At 37.5% G+C, this 27,556-nt stretch overlaps 1 protein-coding gene across 1 annotated transcript in view; it reads right to left on the bottom strand.

The window, feature by feature from the left end:
• Col28a1 (collagen type XXVIII alpha 1 chain) overlaps positions 1–27,556 on the bottom strand; it is a 146,430-nt gene that overhangs the window by 40,057 nt on the left and 78,817 nt on the right. The window contains exons 26-27 of the mRNA XM_074064694.1: positions 16,481–16,549; positions 14,129–14,197 (exon numbers count right to left, since the gene is read on the bottom strand). Of these exons, the coding sequence (XP_073920795.1) occupies positions 14,129–14,197; positions 16,481–16,549 (138 nt within the window). The remainder of the gene's footprint in view (positions 1–14,128; positions 14,198–16,480; positions 16,550–27,556) is intronic.

The following is a 27,556-nucleotide window of genomic DNA, read 5'->3' as shown; positions in this document are numbered from 1 at the left end:
ATATGACCATTAATATTTGTTGAATATATGCTCTGGAGAATAGGCAAAATTATAAACATTAAGGAAAGGAATAGTCAGGACTCTTTTTTTTCAATTGAATGCTTATTTTTGTGCCAGGTATATGTTAGGTGCTCATGATATAATGATCAACAAGATGTCTGCTATCTTACAAATGGATGGTTAGATAAGAAAATGAGCACTTGAAGTGTGAAAAGAGCTCTGATGGGGACTATCCAAAGTACCATGGAAAACCAAAGGGAATACAGGTTTAAGAAGGTAAGCTGGAGTAAGTGTTATCTAACATGAACTCCAATATGATTAACAGTCATCCTGGTAAAGCAGGGAACTTGGGGATCTCTACAAGAAGAGTAGCATTCACACAAAGACTGTGATCAGTGCCTTGGGCTATCACTGGGAACTGAAAGATTTTCAGTATGACTAGGACTCTGAGAGTTGAATGACGGTGCAAACTCAGAAAATGGTGCCCAGATCATATGAGTCTTGACAATTTTTTAAGTTGATCTCTTTGGGTACATGTTGATAACATGTTCAAACTTGTTTTCTTGATAAATAAATGTGTTTTAAATTATAAAATGGATTTGGGATCATCTGTTTACATCCACATTTATTGTGGATAAAGGTTTAGTTTATCAAGAAATACACTACAGAATGTTAACAGTCAAAGACAAACACCTTTTTATTAGACTTTGACACAGAAGTCAGTTAAAGCAAGTAGTACTTCTGTTAACTATATATCCTACACCTGGTAAGTTCATTGATAATGTCTCAGCATGCAATAACAATAAATTGAGCAGAAAGAAAAAAAGGAAGGATTACACCTTTGTTCTTCCCAAATGTATAATGAAAAAAATGCAGCTAGGGTTAGGATTTTTGTTTTGTGCCATGGTCCAGAAAATACAATTTGATATTGCATGTTCCCACTCATTTGTGGATCCTAGACTTAAAATAATGATGATGAGGATGATAATAATAATAGGACATGAATGTGAAGAGGGATCAAAGGAGGGGGAGGGGAAAGGAAAGGATATCAAGGGGCAAAAAGAAGATCAAAACAGACTACCTGTATGTGTTCAAAGACAGCATAATGATACTACCAAAAACTATATAAAAGAGGGAAAGGAGGCAGGAATGGACATATAATGGAGGGTTGAACTTGTTCAAGGTACACTGTAAACATGCATGGAATTACCAAAATGAAAGTCCTTCATATTATTAATATGTATAAACTCAAAAGGTAATAAAGTTACTTAAAAAATAAAATATAGTCTGGTATGGTTTGATAGCCTAAAATTCAGTGAGTATATTTGCAATCAAATTTATACATGTGGCATCAATTTTGACATAATAAAAATTTTCTATTACATACTTCAGCCTCCAGACACAGGCCACTACACATACATACTTTCTAACGGGTTAAATTTTTATTTTAAAACATCATTTGTCACTGCATGGATTCCTTCAATAGCATCCTTGACACAATCTTGGCCCTGTGACAGTCTTTTCTCAGCCCAGAATCACAGTCATTCTTTCAACAAGCAAGTCAGACCATATCACACTATTGGTCAAAACCCAGCCAGTGGCTCCTCACTTCTCTGTGCAAGAAAACCAAGGATCTTGCAAACCTATGTGACTAAAGGCCCTTCCCAACCTCACTGCTGTTACCTTCCTGACCACATCTCCAGCCAGGCATCCTTCTGTCACTTCAGAGCCTTCACACAAGTTCTTACCTTTTCCTTGGATGATCTTTCTCAGAGATCCACAAGGCCATCCATGTAAAACTTCATTAGACCTCTCCTTCCCCTCACCCTGCTCTCTTGTTCTTGCCATAGCAGCTTTTATCTTCAAACATGCTATTTAACTTCCTTGTTTATTCTATTACATTTATTGCCAATAGAATGCAACTCCATAAAGTCTTGAATCTTTACTGTTTTTGTTATGATTCATCCCAAGTACCTAAAACAGAGCCTGGCATTTTACATATGTTGAAAAATATTTATTGAATGAATTACTGAAATAAAATTTTGTACAACTGGCTAGGACTGACTAGAGGAGTCAGTATCCTTTATTTTAATCAGAAAGAACTAAATTTATAACTTGTATTTAAACTAATTTTCCTGATATGCAAAACAAAAGCAGATTCTATTTTGAAGAGCAAATTAGCATTATTCATCTTACAATCCTGGCAAACATAGTGTGTATATTATTATTTAAGCATATACATAGCAGGAAAACTAGCAAATATGATCACTCTGTTTGCAAAATCAAAGTAAGGTAATATAAGAAGAAAGGACAGATTGAGGTCTGTGGAAGATTAATTTCTGTCTAAAACTGACACAATAATCACAATGGGAACTATTAATTTACCAAATTTCATTTTTCAAAACCAACAGATGTCAGTTGGAGAATTTTCAAAAGAATAGTATTGCAGTGGATTCAAAATCTATTCTCCACATTGAAATGTAAGAGACACCACTTAAAGGCATAATTGCATATGCCAAAAGTGTCTTATAAAAGCTCACTTTCTATGCCAATGAAAAGGAATGGTAATGAATGTGTTAGTACTATTTTTTAAATGTCATCTCTACAAATATGAATTCACAGGAAATTTTGTTCATTCCCAAGGCTTAAACTGCCTGGTGAAAAAATACAAAGTTGTGAAAGTCTAACAAAAAGATGGCACCCAATGGTCTCATTTATTTGTAATTTATTAACCTGGGAGGACCAGGGAAAGTGCAACAATGTTGCCTAATGATTGGCTGATCTGGTGACAGGTCATGGTGTGTTGTGTTTCCTCCACCTCAGCTCTTTAATGTGTTAATAATAGATTGAATATAGATAAATTAAAATTCTTGAGTTAAGAATTTACTGAATATACACTCTATCACTGATCAGAACCCACTGAACATATAAAAAAAACTACCAGACACAATACTCACAGTTTTTTTCATATCACACAAGTACATTCACTTTTATTAAATACATTGTGATCTTACTGAACTGTAGTAATAGATAATTGGATCAAAGATAAACATTCAAGGAAGCAAAGTCTAGTTCTTCCAAGCACATATCTACCTCTTAGGCCAACCAAGAATAACAATCTAGAAGAGTAAAGTAATTCCACTATTAAACACTAATATCCAAAAAAGAATCAGTCATCTTACAAGTTTAGGATTCTCCTTAATGACAGAATTAAAGTATATATGAATAAATAATTTGGGAGGTCAAACAGTATGGTTGGCAAATGAAGTTATGTGATCATGCATTATGTGGCCTCTATACATGCTATGAAAGTAATAAAATAGGATAATATAATAGAACGACAGAGAAGGGAGTAGAGACAAGATGGTGTGTTCAAGGATGGTCTCTCAATGGATATAACAGCTGAGTTAAGACCAACATGAAGAGAAGGCACCAGCTATGCCAATTGCCTTGAAATAACAATACAATAAAAGGCATGAACTTTGTTTTTGAGAAATAGAATGAAAGCCAGTGTGCCTTGATTATTTTGAGTGGGGTAAGAGAGATTCAAGGTGAAATGAAAGAGGTGGACAGCATCCAGATCACAAACAGCCTCACAGCAGTTTTCTTTGCTTTTCCTTTTGAAAAAAAGTATTACAGGAAGACTCTGGAAGCCTTTAAGCAAGGAAGCAATATAGACTGAGTTCTTTCTCTAAAAAAATACTATTTATCTCTATAGAATGACTACGTAGATTTATTTTAAATCAAACAGAAATTCTAGAAATGAAAAATATCATTGAAGTTGGAAATTCAGTGGACTGATTAAACAACAGATTTGGCACAACTGAAGAAAGATTTAGGGAACTGGAAAATAGACTAGAAAGATAATCAGCCATAATGTAGCTCAGAAAGATGGAATTGAAAATGTGAAAAGATAGATATGTAGGAAGGGAAGAATGAAAGAATTTAACCAAGTAGATTTCCAGAAAGATGGACAAGGAAGGAAAGGGGTTGGAAGACTGCCCAAAAGTAATGTCTGAAAATATAAGGCAGAGAATTTTCCAGAAATAATAATAGATGTTAGTAGTTCACAGAATCAGGAATTCTAACAAATCTAAAGCAGGATAAACAGAAAGAAAGCTATGTCTAAACACAGAATAATGAGACAGCAAAATACCAAAGAGAAAAGAAATCCTCAAAAGCTACAGAAAAAAAAAAGCAAATTATCCTCACAGAAACAGATAGACTGACAGGTTACTTCTCAAGAGCAAAAATGGAAGCCAAGTGGCAAAAAACTCTTTTTAAAAGGCATTTTTTTCTTCTGAGAAGAAAAAAACTGTGTACCTCGCATTCTATGCTCAGGAAAAAAAATGCTTTTCAAGAAGATATTAAAAAGAACATAAAATATTTTTAGGCATACAAAAATGGAGAGAAGTTGCTCTAATAGACCTTTGTCAAAGAAAATTCTAGAGTGTAATTCAGATAGGAGAGTGATTCCAATCTGAGATACAAGATAGACTGAAGAGAAAGAGAAGAGCAAATTTAAATAGTGAATATATTAAAAAAATAAAATATTATCTTGACAAGTTAAAATTAATTAAAGTACAAAATAACAACAATAGTATCAGCATGGGATAATTGTAATTAAAGTGTTCTAACTTATTGTTATAACCAGAAAGTTGGCAAAAGTACCTTTAGATTTTGATAAGGCAAATGTAACTATTTAAATTAAGAGTAAATGTTGAAAAAATATGGGAAAATATTACACAACTTTGAAACTAGTAAAGGGAAAAATGCTACAGTCAGAAATTAACTTCTTTTGTCCTCTCTCCTTTCCTCCTAATTCTTTCTCTCTGTTTCAGAGGCAGAATATTTTTGCTCCTCTGTTTCTCTGGCATTTCAATACTCTAGTCTTCTTCAGCTTCCTTAGGACAGGGTGGCCACTAGTTCTTGTGTTATGTTGGGGACCATGATTCCCACCCTAACAACAAATGAAAAGCAGTTCTGAAGAAGTGCTACTTAAGTTTCACAAGACGAAGGAAAATTACTCTGGGACTATCTTCATGGCCTGCCAGTTTGAGCCACAATTACTCAGCACACCATAGTCTTCCCTTGACCCAGTGACTCTGAATGGGTAACTTCCTTCCTTTCTTCCTACTTCTTATAGTTAAATGAGAAATCATATCTAGACAAGCAAAGATGCTGATAGCAAAAAGCACACAATTGTAAAGTTCTCCAGATAGTTAAAGAGCAATAAAACTCAGCATAGACTATGGACTACTCACTGATTTATCAGACAGATCTGCAGTACAAAAGAGAATGTCCTTCAATAGCTAACCTAGAGAGGACTTGATAAGCCTCTGAATGTGTGCCTTGTACTCTGGTTATTACAGCCTCACCCAAGAGAGCCACTATCCCAGCCCAGTTCCTGCTCTAACTTCTAGTAAATCTAACACTGGTTTCAAAAGGTTGCTAACTCCAGCCTTTGGGTTCTGACAGAACTGCATTTAAATAATAATAATAATAATAATAATAATTCTTTTTTATACTTCTGTCTTTTAAAAAATTTAGGTTGTCAGGAAAAAAGGCCTTGCTACATATACTTTGCATCTTGAAGTGTCAAGTTTTAATTTCAAGATGCAAATTAAAATTTGTGTTTACTTTTAAAGGCTCAAATTGATGAGTTTCCTCTCTCCAAAATCTGCTCTGACTTGATTACTGCCTATCACATGACAACTGCAAGGAGGCGGGTGGAATAGCAGCTCTAAGTAACCTTGGGTATATTATTTAACATCTCTGTGCTTTAGTTTCTTACCTCATAGGATGCTGAGACTTCAATAAAACAGTGCATGGAATTTGGGCTCATCCTGTAGCCCTAACTTTCTCCAGCAACTCTAAGCTCTCGGTAGTAAAGGTTCCTCTTACCTTGCCATAAGGAGAAGGGGAATAATATATACTAGTAAATTACGTAAGAACAGTCACTGATGGTGAAGAAAGATAAAATGTCTTTCATAAATTATTAACAGTGAAACTTAGGGGCTATAAAGACGGTAGCAGAAACTAAAAAGTAATTGATTCATGATGTTCACTCAACTTGGTTCTAGATGGATGCTCTCTGTCACAAAAATGAAGAGGAATAAATATGTTGTGTCTATATCATTATATATGAGACAGATAGAAGTGGATGAGTAGAACAGGAGAAAGGAAGAGAGGAAAGGTAGAGAAAAAGTTTAAACTGCTGACTGTAATTACAAATTACATACTATTATAGCACAGTGAGTACTTCTTTTGTATAATTTTCAAGCTTTTGGTGATATTTTAAATACTTTTTAAAAATATCCATCAATGTCTTATTTTCATGACCAAGTCAGTAGTCATTTTTGACCTTTCTTTTGGAGCTGGGAGACTCAAATAAACCCCTGCAGTAGGTAGTAAAGAGGTATGAAAGATAAACAGGCAATGATGATCAAATAAGAGCCACTAAATTGAGAGCCAAAGTTTTAATTCCAATTTTGGGGAATTGGCTATTTAAAAAGGAATTTTTAATAATAAAGTTGAGAGGAGAAAACACCCAACCATGTACTCAGATTCAGATTCAGGAATTTAAAAAAAGAAAAGGGAGGGGAGGAGGCAAGAGAGTAGAGGAGAATGATTCAGTTTCCTAACTGGCATGAAGGAAGCAAAACAACTTAACCAAGAAGAAAAATGAAATTGTGAACCAGCAAGTGAGAAATGCAAATGGTCCGAGCCAGCCCTACTTAGCGCCAACATTCCCTGATGTGAGCAACCTCAGTGTTTTTTGAGTTGGGTTTATAACCCGTGTAATTGTTTCCAATTTGCTTTAAAAAGTAATTAAAGGTATAAAGGCATGGCAATACCTTCAATGTAAAAATGAGATTTCTGAACTTTGATTACTAGGATCAATTTTTAGCTGCAGTCTCCCTTGCCACAGTTATTTCCTAACAAGTGTAAATCCCAAACACCCATCTACATAAAAGTTGAATCCTCTCTCCTGTGAGTTTTTTTTTTTCCATCATTTTTTGGTACAGGGTCTCACTGCGTAGCTCAGGCTGTCCCCAAACCTGTGATTCTCAGCCTCAGCCTCCAAAATGCTAGAATTACAGGTCTGCATCACACACCAGGCTTCTGTAATTTTGACTTCTCTTTTTATGTAAAGGAATCACAGTGTGAATTTGAAAATTACAATAAGGGATAAGTATCAGAAGTTAATCCAATTATGATTTCTGGCCTAACCATGTGTGCACAAACACAAACACACATAATCTATGCTATGCTGTTAAATGTATTACTTTTTGTTTCTATTTAATTTCTGAGATGTATGCAAATGATGGCACTGTTACCAAGGTTGGTTGTGTTTTCTGACTTTTTTGTTTGCAATCAGAGGAGAAAAGAAAACTTTGATTTCAAACACCAGAAAGTCTTAATGTTAAAAAGTTTGCTCCCTGAGTAATATTATCACTATCGATGACATGATTGAGTTTAGAGACTAAAAACAATTCCCAATATCAATACTTCTTAACCTCTCTGCAAGAGTTTGCAACTTAGTGTATATCAAATCTACCCTGACTTTTCATAAGTAAGGTTCTTTTTCCCCCCTTAGTTTTTGTTTTAGTAATAAAACATTTCTCTTCACCTATGACAATGTTCTGTCTGTAGTATGCCCATTCTAATCAAAAATATAGTCATGAATTCTGGAAACACTTTTAAAGCAATCAGATCACAGGTAGGAGCCAAATGGAAGGTGAGCAGGCGCTAAGTAATATTTCCACTAGAGTCCTGGATCCTTTGAAACATTAGCTTTTTTTGTGAAGGGACACCAGAATTAACAAACATGAATCAGTTAAAAGGATGCTTGGACTTTATGGAAACACTTGTTTCAACACAACTGAGACAAACCAAAAGAAATCTACCTAGGAAATGAAATGAGCCTAATACACTGAACCCTAAATCTTACAGAGTTCTGTCCTCCTGAATTAGAAAAGTTTGGCATTAGACACCACATCCGTGCTGGCCTCTCAAGTAATCTCTAGGACCCCTATCTTGCCTGATTTCCTACAGGAACCTAATCATTGGCTCATCTTTATCTCCTGCACTAGACTTTTTGTGCCAGCTCTGTCCCCTCCTCTGATGTGTGTCATTGCTCCTCAGTTTCTGAGCCATAGCTCTTCCATCAGATGTCAGGTGTCCCTCCTTCTCTGACCCTGGCTTTGCCATAGACACAAATGAGAACTTCCTGTTCTTTTCCTGGTCCCACCCATCTCCAAGCCTCTTCCAGCTCCTTCACTGGCATTCAGCCGGTCTCCCCAGACAATTTCTAAATCATCCACTGGGACTCCTCATGCTGTTTAAAATAAATTAAATTATTAAGGCTCTAAGACTTTCTTTTTTGGAATAAAAGAAATGATGGGGATGAACTCAGTACTTATAAGTCAAGGTGCTATGCTCTACAGTACCCAGAGTCTCAGGATATTCTGGAAGTTGTTATGAAAACCACCCATGTTTTTTATTTTCCTCAAGAAGTACCAAGATAACATGTTTAATGCAATTCCCATCAAAATTCCAATGACATTCATCAAAGAGATTGAAAAATCTACTGTTAAATTTATATGGAAACACAAGAGGCCACGAATAGCCAAGGCAATACTCAGTCAAAAGAACAATGCAGGAGGTATCACAATACCTGACTTTAAACTATATTACAAAGCAATAATAATAAAAACAGCATGGTACTGGCACAAAAACAGACATGAAGACCAGTGGAACAGAATAGAGGATCCAGATATGAAGCCACACAACTATAAGCAACTTATCTTTGACAAAGGAGCTAAAAATATAAGATGGAGAAATAGCAGCCTCTTCAACAAAAACTGCTGGGAAAACTGGTTAGCAGTCTGCAAAAAACTGAAACTAGATCCATGTATATCACCCTATACCAAGATTAACTCAAAATGGATCAAGGATCTTAATATCAGACCCCAAACTCTTAAGTTGATACAAGAAAGAGTAGGAAATACTCTGGAGTTAGTAGGTATAGGTAAGAACTTTCTCAATGAAACCCCAGCAGCACAGCAACTAAGAGATAGCATAGATAAATGGGACCTCATAAAACTAAAAAGCTTCTGTTCATCAAAAGAAATGGTCTCTAAACTGAAGAGAACACCCACAGAGTGGGAGAAAATATTTGCCAACTATACATCAGACAAAGGACTGATAACCAGAATATACAGGGAACTTAAAAAACTAAATTCTCCCAAAACTAATGAACCAATAAAGAAATGGGCAGGTGAACTAAACAGAACTTTCTCAAAAGAAGAAATTCAAATGGCCAGAAAACACATGAAAAAATGCTCACCATCTCTAGCAATAAAGGAAATGCAAATTAAAACCACACTAAGATTCCACCTCACCCCTGTTAGAATAGCCATCATCAGCAACACCACCAACAACAGGTGTTGGCGAGGATGCGGGGAAAAAGGAACCCTCTTACACTGTTGGTGGGAATGTAGACTAGTACAACCACTCTGGAAAAAAATTTGGAGGCTACTTAAAAAGCTGGACATCGATCTACCATTTGATCCAGCAATACCACTCTTGGAGATATACCCAAAAGACTGTTACTCCAGAGGCACCTGCACATCCATGTTTATTGCGGCACTATTCACAATAGCCAAGTTATGGAAACAGCCAAGATGCCCCACCACTGACGAATGGATTAAGAAAATGTGGTATCTATACACAATGGAATTTTATGCAGCCATGAAGAAGAACGAAATGTTATCATTCGCTGGTAAATGGATGGAATTGGAGAACATCATTCTGAGTGAGGTTAGCCTGGCTCAAAAGACCAAAAATTGTATGTTCTCCCTCATATGTGGACATTAGATCAAGGGCAAACACAACAAGGGGATTGGACTATGAGCACATGATAAAAGCGAGAGCACACAAGGGAGGGGTGAGGATAGGTAAGACACCTAAAAAACTAGCTAGCATTTGTTGCCCTTAATGCAGAGAAACTAAAGCAGATACCTTAAAGCAACTGAGGCCAATAGGAAAAGGGGACCAGGAACTAGAGAAAAGGTTAGATCAAAAAGAATTAACCTAGAAGGTAACACCCACGCACAGGAAATCAATGTGAGTCAATGCCCTGTATAGCTATCCTTATCTCAACCAGCAAAACCCCTTGTTCCTTCCTATTATTGCTTATACTCTCTCTACAACAAAATTAGAGATAAGGGCAAAATAGTTTCTGCTGGGTATTGAGGGGGGGAGCAGGAGGGGGTGGAGTGGGTGGTAAGGGAGGGGGTGGGGGCAGGGGGGAGAAATAAACCAAGCCTTGTATGCACATATGAATAATAAAAGAAAAAAAAAAAAAAAAGAAGTACCAAGATATTTCAGAGCAACAAATAACTTTAAATTCTCCGTATTTCCTAGAAAAGGCTAAATTATGTATGGCAGTAACTGCCAAGCTGCCAGCTCTTCCTCAAATTTCTGATTCCTTTTCTTCCTGGGTACATTTCACAGCCTCCCAATCTACCTTTCCCAGCAATTAAGTATAACCATGTAACCAAAATGCAAGCAGAGAAAATCTGTATCACTTCCTAGCCAAGACTTTTATGAAGTGGGTGTGCCCGTTTCACATACTCTCTTCCTGCCTACAGGGTATAAGTGATAAGAGGCTCAGACTCTGGGAAAGCCAACAGTACAAAACAAGGATCCCTGAAATACTGCATGGAAGAAAACCAACCAGGGACCCATATTGAAATGTTATATGTGAGGCAGTACACATTTTGGGGTCTATGTGATATTGAAGTCAGACCTACACTAAGTAATGCAACCCACATATTATGTTTAAGAGAATTAAATCACTTGAATGTTAGAATCCTAAACCTTTCTACTGGAAAATATCATAAAGTAGTAGAAACAGAAGGGAAGCCGTAAGGAATAATTACGTGAATAACTACAAATATTTGCTACATATGTAAAAATGCATTATAAATATGATTCAATTACGTCTCACAGCAACTATAGGAACTAATACTATTATTATTCCCATTATTCAGATGAGGAAGTAGTATTCAGCAAGTAGAGAAGCCACGATTAAAATCTGTTGACTCCTTAGCCCGAGTTGCACAGTCTACTGCTGTGTGTAGACATTTGATAAATGTTTTCTTTATAACACCTTGTTATAAAATAGGGATAATAGCTTCATTATCCCTATTTTAAAAATGAGTAAACTTAGGTTCAACAAAGGTAGATTATTTGTTTGCGATTACTCAACAGGAAAGAATCAGGCCAAAGTCTGAGTGGCTCTAGGACTCCTTCTTTTTCCTTTACAATACTGAGGTTAGAAGATAGTGAAGAGGGGTCATATGGACTGGGTTTTCCCCCATTTATGGGCTCCAGGTGTCCTGGAGGTTGATCTGATAGCCCTGGGCCAGTGTGATCCCTACAATCTTAACTGTTTCTCAGCTTTGAAAAAACTGAGTGTCTATCAGGTAGTGTTCACCAGCTTCCTCAGCATATCATTGAGGCAATTTTTTTTAACACACTAATTACAAACTGGGCAGGCCTGAACCAGTCAGCCCACTCTTTGCCATAGCCTAACTACAAGGAAAGTCCATCATCTAGTCAGGCTCAGACCTACAGGAAGGACTGAAGCCGATGGCAGAGGAGTCAGTTCTTTCAATTAATAAAGTATTTGTGATTAGAAAAACTTATTGTCAAACCCAGCCCACAGATCTACCTCTGAAACTCTTGAAAGTGGAGGGGGGCTTCCAGGAATCTCACCTACATAAAGACCTCTTGATTCTCTGAGAAAAGTACTAAGGGAAGTCCAACCTGATCAAGATACAGAAACTGACTTGAACAAGGGTAGAGAGGGGGAAACTGGCATAACTCCTGAGTAGAAGTGAAGAGCTAGAAAGAGACAATGCTGTCTGTTCCATGATTGGCTTTATCACCCAAATGGCTCATCATCTTAAGACTAGCACTGACTGGACAAAGAGCCAAAGTTAGGTGTGTGCTGAAGCAGATGGCTTCTGTGATTGCAGTCCTGGCCCTTGTCTTGCCCATGACTGAGATGGTATAGGGAGAGCACAGTTAGGGCCACAATGTCAAAGCTTAGCAACAACAAAGGGCTACAAAGCAGATATAACAACAGATGCAAGATTCACTGATTCAAATGGTTTTTAGAGAGATGTAGGAAATCTGTCAACCAGTTATTGCAAGAAATGAAATTTCATTGATTGTGTTGTCTTAAAAGGTCTCAGAAGAACCCTGCCAACTCTACTTTTCAGTCTCTCCCTTTTGCAGTGAAAGCCTAACCATGGGTCAGTATACTGAGTTAGGAGTCCTGAGGGAACTACTTCTGCCCTGATGTCAGCTAGATGCCAGGCAATCCAACATGTCTAAAAAGGTTTTATGAGTCAGCATTGGTCAAGGAGCATCAGGTCACAGCCCTGAGTGAAGGTAATGTTTATCTCGCTTCTGATAGACTGGATATGTGACATGGCAGCATTGACATTGGTTCTTTTCCCTTGATAGTAGGCTCCATGACCTACTTTCACTCAAGATAGAAATGAACATGGCATAACCTGAAGGGCATAAGAAAGTGCCCGAAACCAGATGAATCATGACTGGGGAGAATTAATTAAATGCAGCCCAAGGTGCTCAGCTTTCACTAAAGAAAGTAGTCCCAGGATATAGAGAGGAGAAAATTGGCCCAGATTTAAAGAGGCAGAGGTAATAAACTAACAGCACATGTGAGTTGAGGCCATATTTCTGACAAGACCAAGGGTCTCACATATGTTTATTTATTAAGCAAGCTCTTGCAAAATCTTGTGTAGACTATTGCTATCTTTTAACAGCAGAGTTTAAGGATTAAGTACAAGAGTGATGTTGTTTATAAAGAAACAAAGTCTCACCATATTTTCCAGGGCTGGTATGCTATTGACAACATATTGTATGTCTTTGTTTGGATACTCAAGCTGACAGATGAACAGCTAGTATTTGAAAGACCTGCTATAGAAGCCATAGATATTGTGTGATGGATTGGAAGATATAACACAGATTCAATAAGTTTTGCTCTTGAATTAGTGCATATTATACAGGAAAAGGCAGTAAAATTCCAACACAGGATTTTCATGTTTATAATCTTAGGCACCTACATCTCATATTTACTGAGAAGTCCTGCTATTTGAAAAAGAGTTTGATTTTAATGTTTCCAACTTTTTTTTTAAAGGTGATCTTAACTATCCAGAGTTATCATTTATCAGTTACTCAGTATCCAGGCTTTCACATGGTAATAAATAAACACCAACTTATTGTAGGAAGGAAGAGAACCAGTTTAAAAACAAAATCAACATATCCAAAGTAGAAAAGGGAAATTTTTTATATTACCTAATAACTTTTAGAAACCCAATTCTGTCTACTGAGACACCTGAGAATCTGCCCCCCTCCCCCATTGCTAGCTATGATTATTGTTGCCAAGCAGAAATAAACCAAAGTAGATAGCCAGGAACAGTGGTTCTCACCCTGACTGCTCAGGAGAATCACCTGGAGGGCTTTTAAAAACCACAGCGCTCAGCCTGTACCCTTCACCCCCCAGAGGTTCAGATTCAGTCCTCTAGGGTAGAATTCCAACAGCATTCAAAACACTCCAGATGTTTCCCTCATGTACTGTGACTGGGACGCACTAGCTACCTCATCCCACCCTCCCCACCCCCACCCCCCCACCCCCCCCACCCCCCCACCCCCCCACCCCCACCCCCGTGCCCACCCTCAGGCTGTGAAGGGATCATTCCTGTGAGGAAGATGAAGAAGGTGAGAGACACAGCAGACCATGCTGCTGGGCGTGGATTTTCTAACCTCAGAACCCCGGCAGAACAACAGACCTCTGGAGCAGTTAAATTTTTCACTTATTTATATAATGTTTATTGCTCATGAAACTATTACACTTACACTATTTCTGTATTTCTGGATGATGTGTTTAAATACTGAATGCAATTTTAACTGCAAAGCTTGCATTAAATCCATTTCATAATAGTCATGTTTTGTGTTATTCTCGTCTTCTGCTCCCCATCACCCTGCTGACTTGAGAGATGATTCCAGCACAGTCACATTCACTTACTTTAACTCCTTGTGATCCATAGCCAGGGGGGCCAGGAGGGCCAGGCAAGCCTTTCTGCCCAATATCACCCTGTGGAAAGATGTGGAGAAACTGGCAACAAAGTATAGCAAGATTGAGGGAGAGGAAATGCACATATTACTGCTCTCAGCTTTAATCCCTACTTCAGTCTGATTAGGACTTTCTCATTGCCCATAAGCTGTGTCATATTTTATTTCAAACAGCGCTTTACTAAATATTTTAGGACTCTAGAATTACTTTTGCAAACAAAATTTTATATATAATCCAAATACAAATAAAGAGGTAAGACATAGCTATTTGGAATAAGCAGAAGGAGAGACCAGGAGCTTCTGCTTGGCACATCTAGTTGCCCCATTACCCACCACAAAATAACAGGCTACCTCCACCAAGTCTAAAAACCACTGATGCAGGATTCTCTGTAGCCTGTAATATGTTACTGTATTTCAAGACAGAGTGCCAAGTCACTGGTATTGCATTAGAGTCAGTGGATGTGCACTGGTGCTAGAATTTTTTAAAAAATATGAAGCAATCAGCAAATGCAGCATTCCTCAGTGTGTGCTCATAATTCCATGTGTGGAATCAGATTTTAACACTATGTGTGTGTGCCACCCCATGGAGAGCATACAGTCACATAGCACTGAACAATGGGAATGTGTTCTGACAAATGCTTGGTTAGGGCATTGCTTTGTTGTACAAACATCACAGCGACCTTACACAAACTATGATGGCTATTACATCACTATGTGGCATGATCTTATGGGGCTATCCTCATATATGTAGTATGATCATGACTGGAATATTTTTATATAGCACATGACTATATATTAAAGGCTCTAAGAAGTCTCATAACAGAGAAATTAGTTTATCTTTATCCCAGAAGTCCCTAAATTAACATTAAAAGGTACAAATAGTAGGTTAAGTTACTGTGTAAGTCAATCTTCTTCTTCCCAGTATGAAAAAGAAGCTTTTTTTGTTGTAAGGGGAACACTTGCTCATTGCAAAAATATTTTTAAAGCAGAAGTAAAGATGGCAATAAAAAAAAAAAGAAAAGGCCCATTTTCCCATTACCCAGTGATAATGACTTAGATTCCTATCTCTGGGGATCTGCATCCATGTGCAGTTATCTGTAATAAGGTTCAATAGTAGTCTATTGCCAAATTAGAGTTGGCAGACAAAAAAGGGATAACCTGAAATCCTGGCAATTCTGGGATTCTCAGGAAAATCTTCCCCCCCTCTAATATTGGGGTTCAAGTTTACTTCCATGCATTTTGGTATAAATATACTTATTTAAAATTTGAATTTAGGATGTGTGGCTCCTTGATAACCTGTTTTCCCTATGAACACACTTGAGACTTCTTTACCTTAGTTTTTGCACAAACAAATAAAATTTTTCTTGAATAAGTGAACACTTAAAACAGAGCCTCTCAAACTCAGCACTGTTGGCATTTGAGCCAATAATTCTTTAACACAGGATGCTGTCAGGTACACTGTAGCATTCCTGACCTCTACCCACTAAATGCTAATAGCATCTCCAGTTTTGATAGCCCAAAATGTGTTCAGACATTGCCAATGTTCCCTGGGAGGAAAAGGAAGGAAGGACAAAATATCCTTCATTGAGAAAACTAGATTTAAAAAATTTTTTAAATGAATAATCAACAAACTAACAGAGGAGGCATAGAAATAGGAAGTTCCTCCACGAAAAATAAATCTAGACCCCTTGCAGCACAGCTCTGACAGAGTGCAAAGATGTGCCTCTTGATTTTTACATAGCCTCTAGGAAACCTGGAAATATTTTTGAGCACTTTGCAAATAGGAGAGGCTGACTTTCTAATTTCTTTTGCGGAAGCAAATAGATTATAAACTTAAATGATCTATTTTACTGAAAGTTCACATGATACCAAAAAAAAAAAATAATAAGACTTCTCATCAGTAATCAAGAAAAACCAAGTCATCACCAAAATGAAGACTTATTATGAAGCTACTGTTTATGAGCTTGTTGCTAATGATACAGGTTGGCTTTGGATTTTTTTCAGATTTTAGACTATTTGCATATACATAATGAGAACTTTTGATGATAAGACACAAATCTAAATACAAGTTCAGTTATGTTTCATGTACATCTTACACACAGAGCCTGAAGGTAATTTTAAGCAGTGTTTTCACTGCACCTGGCCTTTGGCTGCTACTGGTCACATGAGGTTTGCTATGAAATGAGGTGTCAGGTTGGTGCTCAAAAATTTGGGAATTTGGATCATCTCTTAATCTTGGGTTTTTGAATGAGGGATTGCCCCCCCCCATCTGACCCTTATAAAGAACACAAACCTGAGGACTCACCTTTGGCCCTTGGGTTCCTATACCCCGAGGCCCAGAGGGACCTGGCGGGCCTCTGACTCCAGGCTCTCCCTAAAAAGACAGAGTGAATAACAAGGTACTGATTTTTTAAACAACAATAACCAAAATCTCTATGGTGTATAGTATTTCATGTTAACTATACATCTTCAAAAGTAAATTTTAAAATAAAAACCCTTGAACTTGGCCCAAATGTTATGTCCTTTTCTCCTAAATCACTTTCCTATTCAACTCTGTGTCACCACCCTTGCTTCCTTTCTTATTGCCACTTATACAATCTTTAAAGCAACTGATAAAAGTCCATTTCAAATCAATCAAGTTAATTAACTTCTTGGCAACATTAATGTATACATTTCTCAGAACTCTCTGCTCTAGAATTTGGAAAAGTAATTACCGCTATTGTGACTGGAGAACAAAAGAAGAGACAAGAACAAAAAACAGCCTTTAAGAGATAGAACCACATCCTGAACTACTTACTTTTATTGTTTTAAGCAACAAAGATCATACTATTTGACTTAAGGATTGTGCCACTAAAGTTATCATGACCACGGTAAATTCTATAAAGCCTTTTCTGTTTCTCTAAGGCGTGACAGTTTCACATCTATTATCATAAAAGTGGTGAGACCTGATGAAAGTAAATCAACCCAATGGTTAGACCTCCCTGAGGTCCTAATGATAGAAAGAAACAGACAAATAAAAAACCCTTCATTAGTCACCTTCTATATGCCCAAGATTATGCTAGGCATGTCCTTAAGTGTATTTGATATAATTTAATATTTACTACAATCCTGAATTATGATGATAGCTAGTTTACTTACAACCTCTGAACCTCAGAAAATTCACCAGATACGCAGAAAATAATATCTACATTTCATAGGGATAAGAATGAAATGAGACAAAGCATCACAGGGTGTAGCACAGGGTGGGCACTTGGTAAATGTCAACTCACCACCCAGCTGCTTTATTAAAGAGGAAAGTAAAGTTTGCCCACGTCTGCATAGCTATTAAGAGACCAGCTAGGCGGATGTGGAGAAGTAACACAATAGCTGGTACAGCCACTTTGGAAAACAGTTTGGCGGGGTCTTTAAAACTTCAACACACATTTACCACAGATCCAGCAATTTCCTTCCTAGGCCTACATCCAAGGAAAATAAAAGCACATATCCACACAAAGTCCTGCTGTGAATGTCCTTAGCTTCACCATTCCTAATAACTCAAGACTAGAAGCAACCTACACTCATGATGTATAGACAGATCCATGCTACAACATGGATGAGCCTCAAAAACATTATCTCAATGAAAAATGCCAGATATATTGTAGGATTCCATCTATGCAATGTCCAGAAAGGTGAGTCTATAGACACAGACAGTAGATTAATGGTTGCCTGGAGCCAGGGTTGGGAACATGGACTAACTGTAAATGGACACAAGGGATTTTATTGGAGGACAAAAATGTTCTAAAAAATTATTTAAAAAAACATGGAAACCTATGAAGTGTAAAATATGCTTCCCTAAAGTTGTAAAGAAAAAAGAGAGAGAGAGAGAGAGAGAGAGAGAATCAGAGACAGGCTTTGAACCTAGATGTCTTTCTAGATTAAGAACTGAAAGAATGGAGGTAACTTTGACCATGCTTTATGACTGACTCACTTCTCATAATCTCTGTCTTTATAATTATGTATTTCTCCTTTGCTGACAGCCCACTTTCATGACTCTGGTGTCTTAGCTCCATCTCTTTCATTTTGGTATTTGGCTGCTTTTGAAGCCCCAGGTACTAGTTATCTCTTTAACACCTCTCTCTCTCACTGACTCTGAGCCCTGAGGGACTCAAGTTCCACCCAGCTTAAACACCACTCCCACATCCAGTGCTCCAGGCAGAGAACTGTGAACATCCTGTGTTATATACACTTGTTCCATCTCTCCTTTCGTGAGCACCTCTGAAGTCCTTTAAAGAAGGACGAGCATGAGGGCCTCCAGCTACAGCTGACTGATTACATAGTTTGCTGCTTCTTAAAAAAGACAGGTCTTTTCTCTTCCAAGCATTTTGACACCCTTCAACAAAACAGAACACAGTTAAACATAGTTAATTACTTTTTACCTAGAATCATTAAGTACTTTGTCAAAAATCATTGACTTCTTCACTGCTACCCCACTCCAGATATGATGGCATTCTCTCTTGGGCTCCTGTCCACTTCTGCCTATCTAGGGTGTCCTAGAGGTTAAAAAGGATGTGGCTGTACACCATGAGTCTCCTAAAGAATGCACAACCCCACCTATGACTAGTATAGCTAAGAAAAACTAGACCTGGATTGGATAGTTCTCTCGATCTGCCATTTATAAAAACAGATGGAAGATGTCCGCCAGGCGTGGTGGTGCAAGCCTGTAATTCTAGTTACTTGGGAGGCAAAGATCACAGTTCAAGACTCCTTCTTAATCAATGGCTGGACAAGGTGGTATGTGCCTGCCATCCCAGCTACATTAAGAAATACAAATAGGAGGATTGAGGTCCAGGCCTGACTAGGTACAAAGTAAGAGCTTATCTCAAAAATAACCAACACTAAAAGGGTGGGGGCATGGCTCAAGTGGAAGAGTGCCTATGCAGCAAGTGTGAGGTCTTGAATTCAACCTCCAGTACAACCTAAAAACAAAATATATGGAAGATGGAGAAGCACATTAAACAACACCATAAGGATACCATCATCAAAATACTCCAGTATAAACAATACATACATGAAGGCAGTGCAATGAAAAAACAAGGGAGGCATAAACAGTGATTATAAAAGGTTTAAGAGATATCAATCAAAGGCAATCCATGGGCATCACTAGAATACCAACAAAGCAACTATTAAAAAATTTGTGAGACATGCTGGAAAATTTTAACACTGGATATTTTCTATAGTAAAGAATTGATAATAGTTTTAGTTTTAATTATGATGCTACAGTTAATGGTTTTGAAAAGTTATTTTATTTGAGAGACAAATACTAAAAAGCTTTATGTGGATGATTTTGTGGGGATGGCTCAGAATAATGGAGTGAGGGGAGGAATAGGGAATACACATAAAACAAGATGGACTACATGTTGATAATTGTTGAAGGAGTATGAAGAGCACATGTGTGATTATTTCACTTTTCTTTCTCCTTTTGCATATGCTTAATAATTTTATAATAAAATGGGGGTTTGATGTTGTTGTCAGGATTTGACCTCAGATCTTGTGCTGGCCAGCCAGGCACTCTACCACCTGAGCCACACTCCAGCCCATTTTTTTCTTTAGATATTTTTTAAATAGCATCTTTCATTTATGCCTGGGCCAGCCTGGACCTCCTACTTATGCTTTTCATGTAGCTGGGATGACAGGTATACACCACAGCACTTAGCCATTGGATGAGATGGGATTTCTTAAGCTTTTTGTTCTGGCTGGACTTGAACTGTGATCTTTCTGATCTTTGCCTCCTGAGTAGCTAGGATCACAGGCATGAGCCACCATGCCCAACCCTAATAAATGTTTTTAATAACAGTTTTTAAATTCCATGAAGAATATCAAACTAAAATCTCACCAGTGAACATGAGGAAGTAATGCTGTGAGGTTTCTCCTTAATAAGGAGGATACGTGACTTCAAAGATTTTTTTAAATGGCCAAAGGGGAAGAAGACAAGATAGATCAATATCATTAGTAGAGCTTCTATGTGCTTTATGTATTCCTGATATGTACCAAATGTTACAAAAATTATTTTAAAATTAAGGATATAGAAAGAAGGCAGGAATGATTTATAAAGTATTATTTCTTTTCAGAAAAAAATTGACACTTTACTATTTAGTACATGGTATTTTCCCTTGTGGTGATTTTAGTTTAAACCTCTTTCTCAATTAATATTGCTCATACCAGCACATACACATACATACACAAAACACATACACACCAGATGGGAAGGCAAATGGGAAAAGCAGTTGAAGTAGGTTGTGAGTTTACCTTAGGCCAACATTGTCAGTGCTTAGCATTGTTTTTTATTTTCTTTTCACATTGTCTTACTCAGGTCCCCTTAACCCTCAATATCAGAAGTGTCTGAAGGCTAACTGCAGTAAGACAGGTGACCCTGAAGATACCATATTGTCCTTTCTGTCCTGGAGCCTCAACCAATGAGTCTCAAGGATGCTACTCCATGTCATCTGTTGGCAATTTAGAAGTTGTCCATCCTTATCCATATTGATTATTGGCATACAGCTGTGCTTCATCTGTCAAAATAATCTTTTTATTGTTCAATCTATGGGAATATAATCTGATATATTCCTACTCTTTTATGAAACCAATGGATTTCAAGTCAATATTTAACATTTTACAGATGTTAAAGTTCTTCTGTAACAAAATCAAGATTGTTCTTCAGTGTATTCATGCTGTACTTTCAATAGATGGGACTATCAGCACTTAATGAGCTCCATATACAGGTAGTGTCTCTCCACTAAGTGGACTGTATCATGTCTTTTCTTGTTCCTTGGGCCATGAGTCCTTGTTAGGCCATGACACCTGGTCAATGTAAGCAAGAAGACCGTGGACAAGTCTCACTTTGCCACTCAACAGCACAAATGCTAAGAACAACGTACCTGTGAAATTTTCAGGACATGGGGTTTCTCAGACAGGTCAGTGGATAGAGTAACATTCTCAAATAAAAGAAATTACAGCAGGTTCTTAACATGGCTAGACTTAGTTTGCCATGTAACGTCTGAGGGTTGTTGAAGCCTGCAGAGGGAGCTCTTGAACTAGGAGATAATGAACAGAGCCAAGCAAACACTGGGAGTTTCCATCTGGAATTAAATCCATCAATTTCATAAGATCACAGCATAAGCTCTACTCCTATCTGCCTTCACTCCAAAAGAATAACTGTCTAGATGGCCTCCTGCTTCCCCTTGGCCCACAAAAGGGATTCCAGATGGAAGAGACCCTTTTTGTGTTTCCAGGAAATGCTCAAGATTAGGACTGTCTGGAATACTTGTTCATGTGAATGAATGGTTCAGTGAAGGTTTTACCTAGGCCATTGTCTTGTGGAGTTAATTTTGACCCCTTTAAAAACATACAGAATCTTGCTATGGTTATAGGAAGCATATACTGAAACTTTTACTTTTTAAAAGAGGAATGTAAATATACTATCACTTGTATTCATTTTCTCATTAGTAAATCTTTGCTGTGGTTAATATTAAAATTAATATTATATAGTGAAAATTGATCAAGTTTATTATGTAGACAGCACTTTCATTCATTATCTTGACTAATCCTACCAGAATCAACTCACTCCACTGCATAGATAAGGAAGCTGAGGCTACAAAGGGCATGACTTGCCTAACCCCTCGCAGCCTGATGCAATTCAAGCCCAGGTGCAAGTCCAGAGCCCATCTCCAGTTTTGATGTGGGCTGAAGTGCAAAATGGCAACTTCTGCATAGACTTTCTCTAGCTGTTATTTAATGTAGATACCATAGCTGTATAGCAGCAAAAGTCCTTTTCCTGCATTAAGTCAATCACGTTCTCAAGGAAAAGAAAGAAAACATCCTGCATCCTGAGACATAAAAATTCTTTCTGGACTATAAGAGGCCTCACCTCACAAGCACCCAGCTGCCTCAGGCTTCCCTTTCCATTCTCCCTCTGTTGCCATTCCTCAGGTCTATCATTTACCCCAAAGTCTGCATTGCTGTAATTCCAGATCTACTTCCTACACAAATTCTTAATCTTTTTATCCATCTTACTGTGTACTTGATTTGGCAGAGTAATTCATACTATGACTACTACTAATTATTGTATGTTTAGATTTAAAACTTGTAAAAATGTCCTATGTACATTATTTCATCAATTTCTCAGAATAACCACATGAAGTAGGCATTATGATCCCAACTCACAGATAAGGACGTTTAGTCTCAGGGAGATTAAATCACTTGCTGCAGTCACACAGCTAATATGTGACAGAGGTTTCAAAATTTATTTTTAATCTGATTTATTTCATAAACATATAAATATACAATATTTAGGAAAATAATCAGCCCATTAGACCCTCTTTCTCTCGCCAAAACACACACTTTAACAGGCTTTAGTCATTATCTCTCTCTTTGTCTGGACCAGGTAAGTCCCTGTTATTCTTTGAGAGGAGTATGAAAGCAAATTACAGTTGTTCAACAAGTGATTTCATGCTTTTTTACTTTGGGGACAATAAAAATTAAATTGAATTCACTGTGAAAAGAATCATTCATAAGCATTTTTAAGGAATGGTACTCTGGATGATGAAGCCAAGGAATGATTGAGTTTGAAAATAAGGTGGGAGAAATCAAAGTGATGATTAGCATCTGCTTAATGTTTCTTTCTTTCTGGCTTTTAAATAAAATTAAGATATAACTACTAAGTCTTCAACTTCCACAAACATAAGCACGGCTCTGATATGAATTATGGAATTCAGCATATGTCATGATTTAATAACTCTTGAATACCTCACATGTGGTTACCAGAGTGTCAATGGTAATTTTAGAGGCTTTATTCTAAGTGTTTAGATGACACCCAGATGCTGGCCATGTGTACTGACTGTCACCTGGCCAGTGTCACAGCACTCAGTCTTCTCTCACTGACAGTCTTTAAATTCAAAAAAGGATCAGTGACAATTACCTGCGTGATTACGCTGATAAAGAAATCGGTAAGAACATGCTAGAAAACACAGTACTCCACCTGCTATCACCTTCCCTTTCAGATATTTTCACAGCTTTAAATTTAAAGTGTTTTAAATAATTTCAATTCTTCAAATCAGTTTCTCTTCTTGAACTTTAATATTCACCCCTCAAACAACCATATCTCTTAGTCCCTAGTAATTTAAAAACTTATTGTGAGATTTGACGGGATTTGTTATTGATCATTTCTTCCTTTTCTCAAAATCAAATCATGGAAGATATAATGGCCCTGTGCCAAGAATCTCATTGGAGAGGGAAAGTCATTCTTGAGTTAGAAACCTTGAAAATAGAAACATTGTTACTGCCTCTAATAACAACCAGAAGAGCAGGCTCTCCAACACTCTTACTAGAGAGAAAGCTCCACCTGGGAAAGCTCCTGCAGTCTGCGTTGTTAAAACTAAATGTGTGCTGATGGTGACGTGGGAGGTGACTATTCAGGGGATTTAGAGTGTGTCTCCAGGGCTGCAGGGAAAGTATGTCTGTACTCCTGGGAAAAGAAATACAGCTAGGAAAACAGCAAAAGAGAGGAGAGCAACATTAAAAGTAGTAAGGTAGCTGGGAGTTCAGTCAGATTTTAGAAATGATTCATGGAACTAATTCAGGAAATAACCTTGACGAGTCAACCAGTCAAGTTTTCCTGATCTTGAATTTGACCAAGTCTGAAACCTACAAGTCAAATTGCCTGGCATTCAGACACTATATGGCTCTGGCTTTAATTAGCCCTGTTTTGAGTTTATGGTCCACCCTGTAGCAATTTTGCTGGCATATTATAAGGAGATGGGTTTCAAGTCTACCTGGGAATCATGGACCCTTGATGCTGTTATAGTTAGGCCTCTGTCTTAGGTCAGCCCTTCTTTTCTGGCCTGTTTAAAATGGAGTTCCTTGTCCAGTTCATGTCTGACGATGGAACCCACAAATTTCTAATGCATCTGTGTGAATTGGGCCTCTGTTCCACCATTGCCTGGCGGTGGTGTGCACATATGTGAACCATTGCAGAGAACAGAGGGGTGATTCAGATGCTGGGAACATTTTTAGAATAATGATACTCAGTGGAATTTCACATAGGCTTGCATTTTGATTTATGACTATGGGCCACTTTTGTCAAATAAATCATGCATTTACAATACTCAAACATTTAAAGTTTTTGGAAAATGGTTAACTCTTTTGGATTTAGGTTTATGCTTCTCTTTAAGGTTTACATAATCTAGGTTTGATAATGGAAAAGCTATAATGGAAAGAAAAACAATCTAACTGTATACAAAACAGAGCCAAGACTGTTAGATGATGGACAGCATCAGGGACTGAGCATCAGGGGATCAGGGCAGGTCATTCTGTCTGACTGACTTACTCATCTATTTAGTCTGTCATTTGTTCATCATAGTTAGTCTCCCTCTCATGCACAAAACAAGCAGAGCATAGAAAAGGTTTACCTTGAAAAAGCTCAAGTTTTTCAACCTCTCTATTCCTTGTTTCCCTCATCTATAAAATATGGACTTGCTAAAAATGCCATGATATTTTGGAAATATTTAGTACTATATAATAATTCTCATAATTCTAAAAACAATAATCCAATAAGTCTTTTCTGCTCATGGGTGATATTCCAACTAATTGATAGTTAAAAGATCTTTGAGGGCCCCCAAAGCCAGGTTAGATTTAAGGACTGGCTCATTCCAAGGATTTGGGGAAGGCATGATTTTCCCTGTAATAAGCTCGCACACTGAGAGGGGCTGAGGAACAGGTAGAATGCGCCTGTCCTTATGGAACTCAGAGGAACTACTCCTTGCATTCTACTTCTGTAAGACCAGAAACAAACCCAGGCTTGGTGGCATCAGAGAATCAGCACTCAAGCTACATGCATCTCCTGGGACTTTGCAGGTAAAAATTTAAGAGGAGTTATCTGCAGTTTTCAAAAGGGAGATGAAATTTATATCATGATTGTCCTCACATCACAAAAGGTTCTCCAAAGTCCCCAGGGCTCCAGTGAGGAAATGCAGGCAATGACGAGTAAGGTTTTTGAGCTTTCTTTCCCCAACAGTGATCCAGGAGGGTGAGTCCAGATGTCAGGACACTGGATGAGTTCTTCCCTCAGAACAGGAGCCAAGTCATCAGTTTCTCTTCCTAGCATGTTTCACAAATAGACTTTAAAACTACATCTACTATGTTCTTGAAAGTTTTTTACAAGAAATTTTGAAATATCTTAGAAGGTCTTGTCAAAATTTGAATTGAATTCAAGGAAATTGTATATAGAAAGACTACAGTCACTGGTGTCATATAAAATTTTTTCACTAGGGAAAAAAGCCATGGAGTACCACAAGGATGCTAGATGTCAGGGATTGCTTTTATATGCTTTGAAACATAGAAGCTTTGATTCTAATGTCTGTCATATGCTAAACACATGTGACCTTAACTAAATATCACAAAACCAACCATAAATTAATCGTCAACCTTAATAGTTTCCTCATTTCAAAACACATTTGTTTTGCAAGTTAATGCCCTAAGGCCAAGATTTTAAGGTGACTACACAGAATTTAAATGAAAAACATATCAGGATATATATGTCAATACAAACACACACACACACACTCTCCCACATACTTAATCCTGTGTCAGTTCTGCTGCCGTCTTAACTCAAAATAGAAGGAGAAAATTTTGGCACACATCTGGGTCCTAGGCGTTTTTTCTGCCATTGACAATTTTTGCTACTTTGAGAGTCTCACTCCACTTTATCAGGACAAAGTGAAATGGAACTAGACTTTTCAAAGTCTCTCCCTTCCTTTACTACTTTCTGTCTATGTGTGTTTCCAAATGTTTTCTTCAGAAGAATAGGCCACATGGAGACTTTAAGGCCTCTGTTAAAAGGAGAGATGATGAAGTTAGCCAGGATCAGAAACACAAAAGCCACATATTTTCCCTCATACGTGGATGATAGCTCCAAAGATAAACATACACAAAAACAAGCATGATCATATACAAACTCAGATGTAGAACATGTTTGTATCAGTGGAACTACTCTATGGAACTCGAGGAAAGAAAGAAAAGAAGAGAGAATGATAGAGCATCAGTAACATCACATACCATAAGTAAAAGTTACAGGATATAAGGATGTGTATTGGAAACTGTTGAAAAATGGCGGGACAAGGTTGGAGGAGGTAAAGGGGTAAGGGAGAGTAACTGAAGGGATTAAACAGTACAAAGTAAAGCACACATACATTGGGCATACATTGAGATGCCCCTTTGAACGTCAACTTAAATATTAATTACAAAAATCAGGACCGTAAAATAGGCACAGTGTGTGTGGGGGTGGGGGGGTACACTTGTGGGAGGGAGGAGGGTGAAGGAAGGAAATTAAGGTGATGGTATATGTTTACTGACTTCATATACCTATATGAAACAGAACTAAAAAACCTCTTCCAATTACTTTGGGTGGGGTGGTGAGGGGGCTGAGGACACAATGGGGGAAATGTAAATAATGTACAATATAAGCCTGATTGGAATTGTTACTTCAAATCTGCCCCCCCATAATGAATATATTCTAATAAAAATTTTATAAGTAAAAAAAGGAGAGATGATTTTGAAAATTATTCAAAGACTGTTAGAATTTCCTTTATTTTCAGGTTTATACTCTATATTCCTTAAATTCTAAGGCCAGCTCACTGTCCCAACATCTCCTTCAGGGCTAGAGATACACTGTTTAACACATGTTCCATAGTAAGAGATGGGAGGCAATGGAGAGATGAAAAAGGCATCTCAGAGGGAGGCAGGTGGACAGAGAGGTAGGTCCTGGCTCTGTTCCTTCCCTGCCCTCCACTGGGAGCTGGAAGCCAGCCGGACCCTGCTGCTTCTACCCAATCTCTGGTGGGGGCTCATAAAGTGAAGACAACATCCCTTTTGGCAATATGTTGGCTGCTTCAAAAGCATAAAAAATAAAAAGGCAGGATGAAATTTTGTAAGGAACACCATTTTTTCTTGGTGTTTTCTCCCCAAGTGTATTTGAAAACAAATATGAGATTTGGGAAGGGAAATGTTACATTCAGCAAATGTTTTAAGTTTATGTTTCAAATAATTTGTCAGAATGGAATATTCACAAGAATAAAAATTTTAAATATTCTTTATCCATGCCTAAGTACTTGTCCTTATTATTAACGCTAAGTGTGAAGCAGTGATATAATATTATAAATTAATATAATATAATGTATGCTTACATAAAACAGTCATAATAATCTACTTTCTGAAAAGGTATATCACCAACTATTTGCATTGCAATACAAACACAGTCCAGGATCTATTTAGCACATCTTACTTCATGTCTTATTTTAACTAGGGATAAGCTCCTAAGGAAATGTCTAGTAAAACAACAAAAGTTTCACTT

This window comes from Castor canadensis, chromosome 2 (assembly GCF_047511655.1).
Source record: "Castor canadensis chromosome 2, mCasCan1.hap1v2, whole genome shotgun sequence".
NCBI classification, from domain to species: Eukaryota; Metazoa; Chordata; class Mammalia; order Rodentia; family Castoridae; genus Castor; species Castor canadensis.
This window is presented reverse-complemented; position numbering and strand designations above follow the sequence as displayed.